Source organism: Mus caroli, chromosome 18 (genome assembly GCF_900094665.2).
Source record: "Mus caroli chromosome 18, CAROLI_EIJ_v1.1, whole genome shotgun sequence".
Classification (NCBI taxonomy): Eukaryota; Metazoa; Chordata; class Mammalia; order Rodentia; family Muridae; genus Mus; species Mus caroli.
In genome coordinates, this window is record NC_034587.1 from 77,109,203 (window position 1) to 77,123,117 (window position 13,915).

The 13,915-nt window shown below is 40.0% G+C and overlaps 1 protein-coding gene across 4 annotated transcripts in view; it reads right to left on the bottom strand.

Moving 5' to 3' along the window:
• Atp9b (ATPase phospholipid transporting 9B (putative)) overlaps window positions 1–13,915 on the bottom strand; it is a 188,450-nt gene that overhangs the window by 169,110 nt on the left and 5,425 nt on the right. For all 4 annotated transcript variants that reach the window (XM_029472075.1, XM_029472074.1, XM_021150340.1 and 1 more), the window contains exon 2: window positions 2,771–2,944. In XM_029472075.1, coding sequence (XP_029327935.1) covers window positions 2,771–2,944 — 174 coding nt within the window. The remainder of the gene's footprint in view (window positions 1–2,770; window positions 2,945–13,915) is intronic.

Genomic DNA, 13,915 nt, shown 5'->3' on the forward strand with positions numbered 1-13,915 from the left:
AAAAAAAAAAAAAAAAAAAAAAAAGAATGTCTGGTATTCTGCAAAGTAACAAACATTTAAAACTGAAAATATATAAGCAAAAGAATTAGGTCCAAGATGATGGCTAAACACGTGATAGTTAGTTATAGGACACCCTCCACGCCAAACAAGAATGTGAGGATATCTCATGCTACACATCCCATAAGGCAATGGAGCATACATTAATGCCCTAGCTACTGATTATCAACCTAGCACAGTTGGTTCTATTAGCTGTTTCCACAGGGTCACAATTTATCCATATCAAGCACTTTATAAGTACATCTATAGATTTTATTGAGCTATTTCAATATTCTTAAGCCCAGGTCCTTTTGCTATTGATATACATTTTCAAATATATTCTTAGTAGTCCATGAAGAAAGTACTATATACATGTAACATGTAAAATAGCTATATATTCCACTTAAAAACAAAAGTTGTCAAGGAGGAAAAAAATCAGAAAATGTGTTTACTAATGTACGTAGCATTAGTGGCATCAGAGGGAGCCAGTGCTCAGGTCTCAGGCTCCTGCAGAATCAGAGAGAAATAGTGCTCAGGCCTCAGGCTTGTAGGACCAAAGAGCATCCTGCAACCAGGAATACAGTCCAGTGGTTTCAGAGGTCAGTATAGGGCTGGGCTGGGCCTCCAGTGTGCCCACGGTCCCCAGGGGAGTCTCTAAGGTCACTGTGGGTATGAGATTCTCATCTCTGAGGTTCCAGTGGCCACTGAAGGAACTAGTGTCTGTACTATTATGGCCCCAGGGGTTACTTTGGGACTGTGGCTCTAACCATCATCCTCAGAGAAAAGACAGAGTTCATTTGGACCTGAAGTTCTATATCCTGTATCTAGCAAGCATAGAGAATGCAAAGGGTGACCAGGTTTTCATGCCATCTGGTCACCTTGGTGTTAGGTGTCCAGTCCCATCCTTGGTACTGTTGCCACATAGCCAATAGAGGATCACTTCATCAGTCCCTTTAGATGAATTTCATGCATCTATTCCTCTAAGAAGACTTATAGAAAAGAGAATATCCCAAAGGCTTGGAAGAAAACGTCAAAATAAACCTACTACAACAGACAAAGTCAAACAAAAAATATGGCACATCTACCACCCAGACCTATCACCAACCAACCAACTCCCATAGAAGGGAGTCCAAAATTAGAGAGCTAAAATGTCTGAGAAAGAATTTAGTCTTATTGTTCAAATGAATTAATGATCAGATCAAACAAACATACATGAATTAATAAGAACCCTAACCAAGACCTTGACAAGAAAATCTCTAAAATAAACATAACAATAAATTAAAACTGAAGTTCAAAATATGGAGGAAAAATTAGCAAGATTGAAACACTGAAAAACAATCAAACAGAAATAACTGAAATAAAGGAGATGGTCAGCCAAATAAAGTCCACAGCAGCTATCAGCGTTAACATCAGCATTTCAGAGAGGGAGGACAAAGTCACGAAAGTAACACAGAGACACACACAGGAACGTAAGGCACAGGAGAGCTAGTTCCGAGAAGTCTGATGCAGTCAACAGGCCAAACCTGAGACTTCATGGAGCTAGAGAAGGAGCAGAAGTAAAATCGAATGGAATAGACGGGGTAAAATTTCTCCTCCAAATTTCTAGGAAGTAGGCTTCTAAACATAAGAGGTAATAGAACGCCAAATAGACATGACAGCGAAGAGACTCTCTGTAACATACGATAGTCAGGATGTCAGAAATACAAAGTAAAAAACAAATCCTAAAAACAGCCTGAGTAATACAACTTAAATACAAAGGCAGAAATATCACAATTACCAGAGTTTTTAGAGCAACCAGAAAAGCCAGAAGAGCTTAGAATGAAATATTCCATGGCCTAAAAGTAAACTACTGTGAACCAACACTAATCTCTTGCAAAGCTGCAGTGCAACCTTGATAGATAAAGGAGTCTGAAGTAAGGCAGTCCATGATATAACCAAGCCAGCACACAGGAAGTTCTTAGAAGACTCTAAAGTGGGGAAAGGAAGGCTCATGGAACTCCAGATAAATAAACCAGGCTTAAAAGGAACCATGTCCAAAACAGCAACGCAATAAAGCCCTCAAAACTAACTCAGGAAAAGGAAAGAAATCCCAATAATCCAACAAAACAGAACATCACCAAAATCTTGCAGACAATACCAAACCCATTTTCTATAAGAACCTTAAGTGTAAATGGTCTCAACTCATCGTTTAAAAGATTCAGTCTAATGGACACGTGACTCCGTGGGATGGCACTCGAGGCAAACAGCTGCACTTTATCCAGTCAAAGGCAATCAGACCGTGTTAACTTAATACCATGGAAATGCCCTGACATCTGAAGAATTTTTAACTTAATAACTTGATTAAACAGAAGAATTCTAGTCCAAGTCAAATCATTAAAGCTGAATAATGCACATAATTACATTGTTATTAAATTATACTTTTAAAGTTCATATTAACCCTTTTGACAAAGAAAGAACGCCATTTACACTGACATTCCACATGACATTCTACTATGCATCAGCACAAAGTTCCTAATTTCCCCAGGTTTTAATCATTAAAATGTCTCATAAAATAATCAACTGTATTTTTCCCTTTCATAACAGCATCCTCTGATGTGGACTGATGTTGCTAGTATCCTCCACAATGACGGCATTTTCCTTAGTCTTCATACCAACATAACAGACACAACACCTAACACATAAGCTAGCTGCTAAAGTTACATATGTAATTATCAGGTAGCAACAGACGACAAACCTGGTACAGAGGAACTTCCATCCTCCACAGACAAACCACTCCAGTCCTCTCCTTCTCCGTGTTATCCTAGCTCGAGGTAATGTGTGGTAATCACTTTCATCATTCTCAAAGCCTTCTTCAGACATCATCAGTGGCATTTCATCCAAATGGGCAGACTCATCCTCCAGCTGGTACCTAGTTAAAGGTAAGAACAGAGAGCTAAGCAGTCTTCTGTTACAGTACATTTATTTCATCTAGAATAACATCAGGCCAAATTTTACTAATCACCTGCAGTGGTTTGAATTGAGAATGGCCTCCAAAATCTCATGTTTGAATGCTTGGTCCCTTGTTGGCTGAACTGTTTTAGGAAAAATTAGGAAGTGTGGCCTTGGAGAAGGTGTGTCATTGAAAGTGGGCTTTGAGGTTTCAAAAGCCCATACTAGCCCCCCCGAACCCTGCTCTCTGCCTCCAACCTACAGATCAAATATAATCTTTCAGCTACTACTATACTGCCTGCCTGCCTGCCTAGGAGCAAGCTCCCAGCCACAATGGTATTGGACTCACCCTCTGAAACTAATCTAGCCCCCAATTAAATGCTTTCTTTTATAAGTTGCCTTGGCCATGCTGTCCCTTCACAGCAACAGAAATGTAACTAAGACATCATTTTTGTTTTTCTCAAACTAAGCTGCCTTCAACTGAGGCAAACCATTGTTTAAAAACAGAAACCTACTACATAATGATATTACTTCCCTTTGGGGTGGAGGATTAATTCTCAATAGTAGACAAGTAAGAAAAAGGTTGTGCAAGGAAGCCTGTGCTAGCTGAAGCAGCTGACAATCCTCATGCTATAATCTCAGACTGACCTCTGAGAGACGCAGTTGAGAGACCACATGACCATGGCTGTCTAAAACCCACTCACTGCATTCAGCTCAGTAAGAAAATAACCTGGAGGATTCCTCGTGGCCAAAAATCTACATCTCTACGATATATTGCACAACTGTGCAGTCACCAAAGTTCTAGAAGGTGATTTTTGAGAAAGCACAGTTGTCTACATAGTGAAAGTTCTGAGCACGGTCCTGGGTTTGTTGTCAGAGATGACAATCATGGTAGTCCCATTTATTCAGCATCTCTGTCATACCTATACTAAAATTATACTCAATGAAAAAAAAAAAAACTCAACTGGCATACCTTTGCAAGCTCAACAGTCTGTGTATTTGTATGTATGTATGCATGTGTTTGTGTGTAGACATGTGTGCATGCATGTACAAACATGTGTGTGTTACTAGGGGCTGAACCTAGAGCCTCACACATGCTAGAAAGTGCTCTATCACTTAAGTATGACTCTTACATTAAAGAAACAGCTCTACCATCAACACGGTCTTCAATCACAAACACAATCTGACACTAAAAAGACTTACCTTTTGATAACAGTTTTTCAAAAACTACTATGATGATTCATTAATTGCTATTTCACTTAATTTTACAATGGGTTTCTATGGAAGGCATCATCTCAGATTGAAAAATAATGAACCACACCTCTGAGTTTCTGCAGCCAAGTGGTTCAAGCTGAACCCCAACTCCTTCATCCCAGATTCATACAAAAGGTAAACAGAATCAGAGCCCACAAGTACAACAAGAAAGGGGGAGAGAACACTTAAATTTACTCTCCACATAAAGAGAGAAGTATTCCAAACTAACATGGCTGGCAGAATATAGAGGAACATGTATTCAAACACTTGCAAACATCTCCAGAAGAAAATGGAAGCTCTGGGACAGAGGAACTTAATTTTTAAAAAGCCAAAGGAAAAGAACTGTAATGACCCAAAACACAGCACTTACTCCAAAGACAATAAGAGACTGTTTGTTCTGAGTCCAGTGGGTGACTAAAGTCCAGGAACATGGATTTTGGCTGCCCATAAAAACACGTTCCACCATAGAGGCTGATACACTAAGATCATCTTCTTATGAATCAAAGCAAGTCATCACTACGTCATTTACCAAACCCTAGTGGAGACTACAGGTTGGCAGGTTAGAGCAAAGCAGGGGAAAGAATCTGCTGTAGGACCCGATGCCCTGTGATGTTTACTTAGCTTTTCTGTCAGCAGAAGATAGTGATCTGCAAAGTATACATTTTAAAGGTTTACCCTGATACAAAGCAAGTGAGGTGATAGTGAATATAATTCAATATGGAGACAGGCAAGTACTCTCTGAGCCAGACTTTAATAAATCAGGAAATAGCCCTAAGAATTACAAATGAGACAAAATGAAATTTTAAAAGTTTCTGTTTATGAAGGGAAAACTGTCAACAGAGTTAGCAGATGCCCTATGAGAATTAATTTTGCCAGCAAAAGTTGAGCCACATATACTACAGACAGGATTATCCAGAATATGAATATATATATATGTATATATATTACATATATTTATGAACTGCAAAATGAGAGAGAGAGATCTGCTAATGGTCAAAAGAGCTAATGAATGAACAGATAGTCCTCAAACACAGAAGTGCAAATGGCCTATGAGTGTGTTTAGAAGTGTTCAACATTGTTAGCCATTCAAAATTGCTTCAAGATGCCCAGTCAGAATGGCAGCAAGAAAAGATACAACAAATGTTGAATATAGGAAAATGGAAGTTATACTCACGGCTGGAAAGAGTGGAAACTACTTCAGTCACTACAGAACGCACAATGAATATATACCACAATGGGATTAATACAGCTGTAAAAGAAAAGGAACTTTGCAGGAAAATGCAGCCAACAGAAATGTAGAGCATCACCTGAGCTAATGCAGAAAAATCACGTGTTCTCTCTCCCATGTAAACTCTTATTTGCAAGGGGACAAGCATGGAGGCTTCACTACTGGAAAGCAGACCATGAGAGGAGAAGAAGGGTATTTAGTAAGAAGGCAACAGGTGACATCAAAGTGGGAGGAGGACTGACTATGTGGCAGGCCAGGGCATGGGGGCCGGGAAGGGAGGTAAGTAGAAGATACAGAGGGAGACATGGGAGCAAGAACAACCTTCCAAATTGTTTGAAAATGCTAATTGAAAAAATGTAAAAATGTTACAGGCTGTTGGGTCAGACACACAATGGGAAATAAATGTTTATAAAGGAACTGAAACAGGCGCAGATGACATGGCTCTGGGCCTCCGGTGTTGTGTTGACACCCTCCATAACCATTAAGTTCTGGTCAGTCATTTAGTTAGTTTTGTAACATCTTTACACAGATGTAACTTCTTTTTTTTCTGGAAACTTGGGTTTATACCAGACAGAATGTTATATCCAACAACCCAAAACATTCTCAGATGAAGGAAAACCAAAAAGACATTTTTTTTTTTTGTCAGCAGCTCTGCCCTAAAGAATGCTAAGCAAAGTTTCAAGATAATAACAGTATCAGGAGGAAATTCAGAATTTTAAGAGCCAAGAACAACAACAACAAAAGTTCTTTACACATGTGCAGGGCCATGCAATGTAAAATGACAGCTGTGTGGGGTGAGTCTCACTGTAACACTGTGAAGCCCACCAGGACAGGAGTGTAAGACGTGGTGGGCCCTCTGCTTTTTCATGACGTGGGAAGATAACACTGCTCAAGGTGCACTGCTAAACTAGCTTTGGATATTGTAACCTTCACTGAGGTCCCTCACAGAGCACAGTCTACATCTTGACCACATATTCCTTACCGTGGACTGTTGTCCTGTGCACAGCCTAAGTTCAAAAGGAGCGCAGTTCTAGGTACTAAATACCAACAGCATCAGCCCTTGTTGGGACAGGAAAAGTCGTCCAACAGTGTCTTTGCACCGTCAGACAGTCTCTGGAGTACAAAAGTCACCACCTCAAGGAGCTGCCTTAAGTAAAGGAATAAGTAGGATTGAAAAATTAAAAATAAAAGAATGGAAATGACATGGTGTGAAGACTCCTCAAAAGAAAGCTACATGGCTGTATTAACTAAGACAACTAAGACATTTTTAGAGGTATATTTTTATTTAAGTGTATATGTATGTAAGCGCATGCCAAGTAGTGTGGGAAGCCATGGGGCGCCTCAGATTGCTAGGAGCTGGAGTTACACAAGGCTGTTAGCTGCCTAACATGTCCGCTGTGAACTGAATTCAGGTGAGTCATCTCTCTTCAGCCCCCAAAAGCATTTTTTTAAATCAGCTGGAACTAATGTAATTTAAAAGGCATAATTCACCAATAAAATATAATAATCTTAAACAAGCACACACTAGCACCAGATCTTGAAAGCACATGCAACAAAACTGATAGAAATCAAATGTGAAATTAACAAGGCCACTCTAGACCACAACTCTTCTGTTTACAGAAAGGTGAATCAAAGACGAGCTAAAAACACACAATACTAGCAACCACTGGGACCTAAATACTATCTACCCACACCCAACTTGTCAGCTTTAAAGTAAGTAAAATCATACCACATATATTCTCTTGTCAGAAGGTATTTTTTTAAACAGTAACAGAAAGATATCTTTAAAATCTACCCACACTTTGTGGAGGCCAAAACCAATCATCAATGAGATAAAAAGGAAAATGTAACTCCTTACACAAAAACCAAAATTGCAACTTCATTCAAGAATCATATAGAGCTGGGCATGGTGGCATAAGCACTCGGGAGGCAGAGGCAGGCGGATTTCTGAGTTTGAGGCCAGCCTGATCTACAAAGTGAGTTCAAGGCCAGCCAGGGCTACACAGAGAAACCCTGTCTCGAAAAACCAAAAAAAAAAAAACAAACAAACAAACAAACAAACAAAAGAATCATATAGAACTGTGGCTGTCAACCTGTGTAGGTCATGACCCCTAAGTGTCCAATGACCCTTTTACAGGGGTCACCGAAGACCAATGAGAAAACACAGATATTTACATTATAATTCATAACAGTAGCAAAATTACAGTTATGAAGTAGCAATGAGATAAATTTTATGGTTGGGGGTCACAGTGTGAGGAACTGTAGTAAAGGGTCACAGGATTAGGAAGCTAGAGAGCCACTCCCCTAGAGAACATGTCACATACTAAAAAGCAGAATGCAAAGGACCTCCTGATTCTTCAATTAAGAGCTCTAGAGCCTAGGAGACCTGATGACAATGACCAAACTAAGTGCTGACTTCTACCGGGCACCAGGCAGGCACTGCAGAGGTCTCTGCTCTGCAGCACTGCAGAGGGCATGGGGTGGGGGTCATCTTTATAAACAGTTCTTACAAAAAATATAGCACACTTCAGATGACAAATGAGCAAAGGCAATTCACAAAGAAATCCAGGCAAATTCACAAAACTATGCCGAAGCACATTAGTACGTTAGCACTAGACACTTCAGTGCCTGTGTGTGCTACGCTCGGCCTAGGCAGTGAGCGCAACACATTAAACCAGCACACATGCTTTGCTCATATGAAGCTCACAAACACACAGGACAAAAACAAGTAAACTAACAACTCACTCACAAAAAGAGATCTAGAAAGAAAATAAATCCAGGAAGCCTTCCTGTGAGGTCATCTTTATTGTCTGCCTATATCCATGAGAAGAAGGTCTCAAGCAAGGTTTGGCTGAAGAGGGAAAACCCATTCTCAGTGTGTGTGGATTCATCCCATAGACTGAGATCCTACATGAAATATACTGGGTACTAACATGGCCTCTCTGCTTCCTGACTGTGGATACAATGTGGCCAGGAGCCTCACATTCCTCTCTCTCCCAATGAGGATACACCATACATACTGTTCAGGACCAAAATAAACCCTTCTTTGTTTTTATCAGGTATCATCACAGCAGTAATGTTGTACTTCCCAATATACTAGAAAGCAGCCAACTAATGAAGGTTCTAGAAGGAGCAGAGAGCAGAGGCGTTCAAGTTGAGCAGCGATGTGCAAGTGCTGGGGATGAAGAGGCGATCATGGACAAAACACACAGTACCAGGGAAGCATCAGAAAAGAGTTTTAGTCTCATTTCAAATTATTACTGTTCCTTACAAGTTCTAAACCTGAGAATAATTGTTTCTAAGAAGGATGTAAAATGCGCTTTGCCTTGTTTTTCAAGTGGATAAAGTAATTCTCCTGTTATTGTCTGAGGTAGGGGCTCACTCTACAGCTCAGGCTGGCCTAAATAAAGCTTGAGACTTTATTGTCCCAGTCTCCTTAGTGGTGGAATAACAGACATGCATCGCTACCTACCATTTTAAAAAGTGATTCTTAACATTTAACATGCTTAGTAGTCTTGGATGGACATTCTTCATGCTGGTGGGAATAGTGAACAATTTGTGAAGATTTATTACAAGCCTTCTTGTTACCATACAGTGATATACAGCTACTAAAGAGCAGAACTTTACCCATGGAGTTAAACAAATGTACAACTTTACCTAAAAAGACAACAGTAACTACCCTGAGCTGTTTAAAAGAGGAACCAAAGAAATGGAAAAGGTTATGATACCCATGACCAAAGACCTGGCTAAATGCATCAGGGAGGGAGGAAGTGATGGCTCAGGGGTTAAGAGCACTTGTGGCTCTTGAAGAGGATCCAGGTTTAGTTCCCAGCACTCACGTGGGGCTCACAACTGTCCATAACTCCATTTCCAGGGAATCTGACACCCTCTCCTGGCTTCTATAGGCACCATGACACAGAGTACATACATACATACATACACACATGCAGTCAAAGCACACATACACATAAAACAACACACACATATGATGGGCTGATCTGTGTCAGGAAAATGGGATACTAATCATAGGAAAGGAAAGGCTCCTAAACCCTGCTGATGGAGAATCAAGAAGGGCTCACAAGACTAGGAACCTTGTTTTCAGTAAAAACATGTCTTGGTCTGTGATCTGCTTATATAATAAGGCAGTCCTTTGAACCTTGTAAGCCATGCATTTATCTTATGAGCCTATAAACTATCAATGTACCTCAGAAACTGCCTCATGATCTCATTCTTTTATTTGTTGGGATGTTGGATGGGGGAGGGTAGTAGTTTTAAGACAGGGTCTCATGTACCCCAAATTGGCCTCAGACTCACTATGTAGATGGGTATGGTCTTAAACTCCTTGTCTCCATATTCTAAGCCCACCAGAGTTTTAGCTGTATGGGGATAGAAACCCCAGCTTCAGTTCCACAGAGCTAGGTAAGCACTCTACCACTAAAACACATCCCAACCTATGATCTCATTTCCTAAAGAAAGAATCCTTAGATAAAGTTTACTAAAACTTGCTTTTCATTAAATCTTTTAATTTCTCACAATAATTTCAAAAGCCACAAAAAATTATGTGGATAGCTTTTATGGAGAAACTTAAATGAGCCTATTTCAAGAAGCCCATGCCCATTTAAGGGCATGTAACAGTACCTACCCTTCCCTTTAGTTTCTTAGTATACATGTGTAGACATGTCTGTAGACATGTAGAGGTCAGAGGGCAACTTTGAGGAATTGGTTCTGTCCTTCCATCTCCTTGGGCTTGCAGAGCAAGTGCCTTGACCTGAGGAGCCCAGTACTGTTTTACGTTTTTACTTACTTACTTACTTACTTAGTTGTGCTTGCACGCGTGCGTCTGTCTGTGTGTGACAGTGTCTAACTATGTAGGCCAGGCTGACCTGGAACTCGGAGATCAGTCAGCCTCCACTTCTTTTGTCTTGGGATTAAAGATATTTGTCTGTCACTACGTAAGCTGTTTTAGGCCTGTCTTTCCTTACAAACACCTAGCTTAAATCTGTATTTCTACTTCACACTGACTTGGCCTGAAGTTCTCTTCTTCAGCCTAAGTCAAGCATCCTGACTTCTACAGAGTGGGTCTCTGCAAGGAGCTCCTGAGGCTACAGGCAACAGTGTATTACATTTTAGATGATTTAGGGGGAAATCCATGAAAGAGCCGAAGAAAGTATTTTCCCTGAAAAGGTCCTTTTTCTTTTCCTGCATAAGATTATGTCTTTGAGCAAAGTTTCTACATAAAGCAGAAAAATGACTATTTATCCAAAATGCAATCAAACTGCAGAACACCAGTATATGTATATGTGTGCATATATATATATGTATATATATGTATATATGTGTGTATATGTATATGTGTGTGTGTATATATATATGTATATATGATTTGAGTTTCATTTTTGTTTTTTCCACTGAGTTTCTCTCAGTGATCCTGTTGAGAGAGTCACAGGCATGCCAACTTTATCTCTAGAAAAGCAGCAGGAGGAGTTCAGGAGGCTGAGAAAATGAGCAACACCAAGTTTAGTACCCTAGACTCCAGAAATGTAGCCTCTGAACTGGCAAGCAATTTATTCCCCCTCCAAAGCAATTTTCCTATTGTATTGAAATTTTTACTTCAGTATTTAAAAACAATGAGATGATGAATAATGTATTTTTTTCCCCAGAGGCAGGATAAGCATAGAATCCTAAGTGTCTTTGTTGCCTGGTGTCATACACACTTAATTGGTTTGTCACTCAAGAGAAATCAGCGTTCCCAGTAATTAAGTATAATTCTTGGAACATTTTTTTAAATGAGTAAAAACAATGTGAACAAAGAAAACAGAAGCAATGACATGGACCCAAGTGTACCGCTCATTCAAGGAGGACATGCCACCTCAGCTACTGCAACAGGCTTTCAACAGACTGCTCAAGTACTGCAGGCCATAGAGTTTCCAGGACTGTGAGGGAGGTCAAGGAGTGGGCAGCTTACACTTACACTTAAGCATCTGACAGCTCTACTGTTTCTATCCCAATAAAAATCCTGAGACTTTATATTAAAGTACATTAATCTAAGATGTATCCGACATTCAAAACTTTCGGATGCCTGCATACCAACAGAGAAGGAAACAACTCAGCCAGTGAGCGCTGTGCAGATGTCCTCCATTGACTAGAGCTGCACAGTGCAGCAGTGTCTGTCAGCCAGGAGGCATTCCTAAGAGGCTGATGAGAAACCCAGCCTCCCGTGCCTCTAACAGGGAAAAGCAAAAAGGGTACTAGGGCTGGAATGCTCTGTCCCCTGCCATGAAAATGGCTTATGGAAGGTAGAGGCACAGTCGGTACAAAGAACTCACCAAATGCATGAAAAGACAAAGAGTGAATGCCAACAGAAATGGGAGTGGCTCTTTCATGCTCTTCTGACACACAGGAAGAACAGGAAGAAGACATGCTTGGATTGATTTGCCTTAACACTGAACCACACACAGCCTTTAGAACTGTTAAGAAAGCAGTTTCTGCCCTTCATACATTACCTAGACTCGAAACAGTCTGCTTTGTAGCACAAAATAGACTAAAACTACAACTAAAGCAGTGATGACCAGTACTATCACCATCAAAGTAATTAAGGAGATGGTATCTGAAAACATGCCACGGTCTTGGTTGGAAAAAGCAAGGAACACTAAGGAAGACTAGCCAGTCCCTTAAGGTGAAAAGTGACTACAATCTTGAACTAGTTCTCTCTCCTCTCTCCTCCTCTTCCTTCCTCTCCCTCCCTCCTCTCTCGTCTTTTAAGTATTTATTTCTTATGTGTATGGGTATTTTGTCTGCCATGCATGCCTCTGTACCGCATGTATGCTTAGTGTTCATAAAGGCCACCTGAGGGCACTGGATTCCCTGCAACTGTAGTAACAGATGATTATAAACTGCCATGGGATGCTGGGAATAGAACCCAGAGCCTCTGCAAAAGAAGCCAGTGTTCCTCACCACTAAGGCATCTCTCCAGCCCCAATAAATCACTGATTTCTAAAAAGTTGTATAAGAAACCTAAAAATATTCTGGAATAAGAAATTATACCATCACTATACATAGAAAGAATGTTGTGAACTAGAATTAATAATATAATATCCAATATTAAATAAACATAAAAACTTTTAAGGCCTGTTAGCTCGGGACATAAATTCTAGTAGTCTATATTTGTTATGGACCCTATTACCAATTCTTCTTCACAATAATACTTTGAGATATGTGAAAATAAATGAAACATGCCTATTCTGACACGCGTAAAGAATTTCTTATTTTCAAGGTGACCTATCCCAATGAAAAATCTTTATTAACTTCTATAAACACTTCTGAAACTCCAAAGAAACTCTGGGCCTGAAACAAGTAGAATAGCATCCATCATCTTAGCACTCATTGTTGAGACTGAGCACCACTAACATAGAGTTCTAGGCTCAATCCCCAACACTACAAACAAGCCAGACCCTTCAGCTGTAGTTATCAAAGAAAAAAATCTTTATAATTACTATATTAGATCATAACTATAAAACTTTTAAGATTCAAATGAAATTATGTATAGATCCTCAAAATAAGAAAGCCAGCATTATAAAAATCTGTGTTACATCTACCAAGAAACACTAATTTTTGCAGATAATCAGACAATACCCATCTGTTCTCAGCATGAGTCTCTTTTTAAACAATGAAGTTTAGCTGTTATGTTATGGCAAGTGCCTCTATGCAAAGCCAGTAACTCACCACTTTGAGTTTAGAAAAAAAGAAGAAAAAGCACTAACAAACATGGACAAACAACACCCTGATATCTCCCCCCCCCCTCTCTCTCTCACACACACACACACATACACACACACAGTTGAAGGGGGGTGAGAAGAGGGAAGGAAAGAATATGATATGTGAAATCTTTTGAGGTCAGATCCCTGGGGCCTTCAGGCTTCAGTCACCAGAAAAAGACGAGTGGGCATCTCAAATGGAAGCAAACAGGACACACTTCTCTCAGGTGTCAAAGTTATGCAAGAAACCTGGCCCTTCAAGACAGTGTCTTCCACATTCCCCACCTACTACGAACATGGTATCACAGGAAGTCTGGTAAAATGAAGAATTAAATCTCATCACTTAAAACTCAGAATGTTCAGGATGCAATGAAAACAGAATAAAAGGAAAATCTCAACTTGAATTAGAAAAAAGAGAATCAGAGATGTTAACATCAAAATTACAGATAACAAAATACTCTGACATGAGTTTTAGAAAGCTATCATTTAAAAAAAAAAAAATGCTCTGCAGATGATAAACTGCCTGAATTCCACATCAGATACATAGCACTGTCTATAACCTGAGATGAGGACACAAAGACCTGCAGGGCAGGCATTTGAGCTCATTACCCAGCCACCCTAGCCAGCTAGTGCGAGCAGATTCAGCAAGGGACCTCGTCTGGAGAGACGAGAGAGAGAGAGAGAGAGAGAGAGAGAGAGAGAGAGAGAGAGAGAG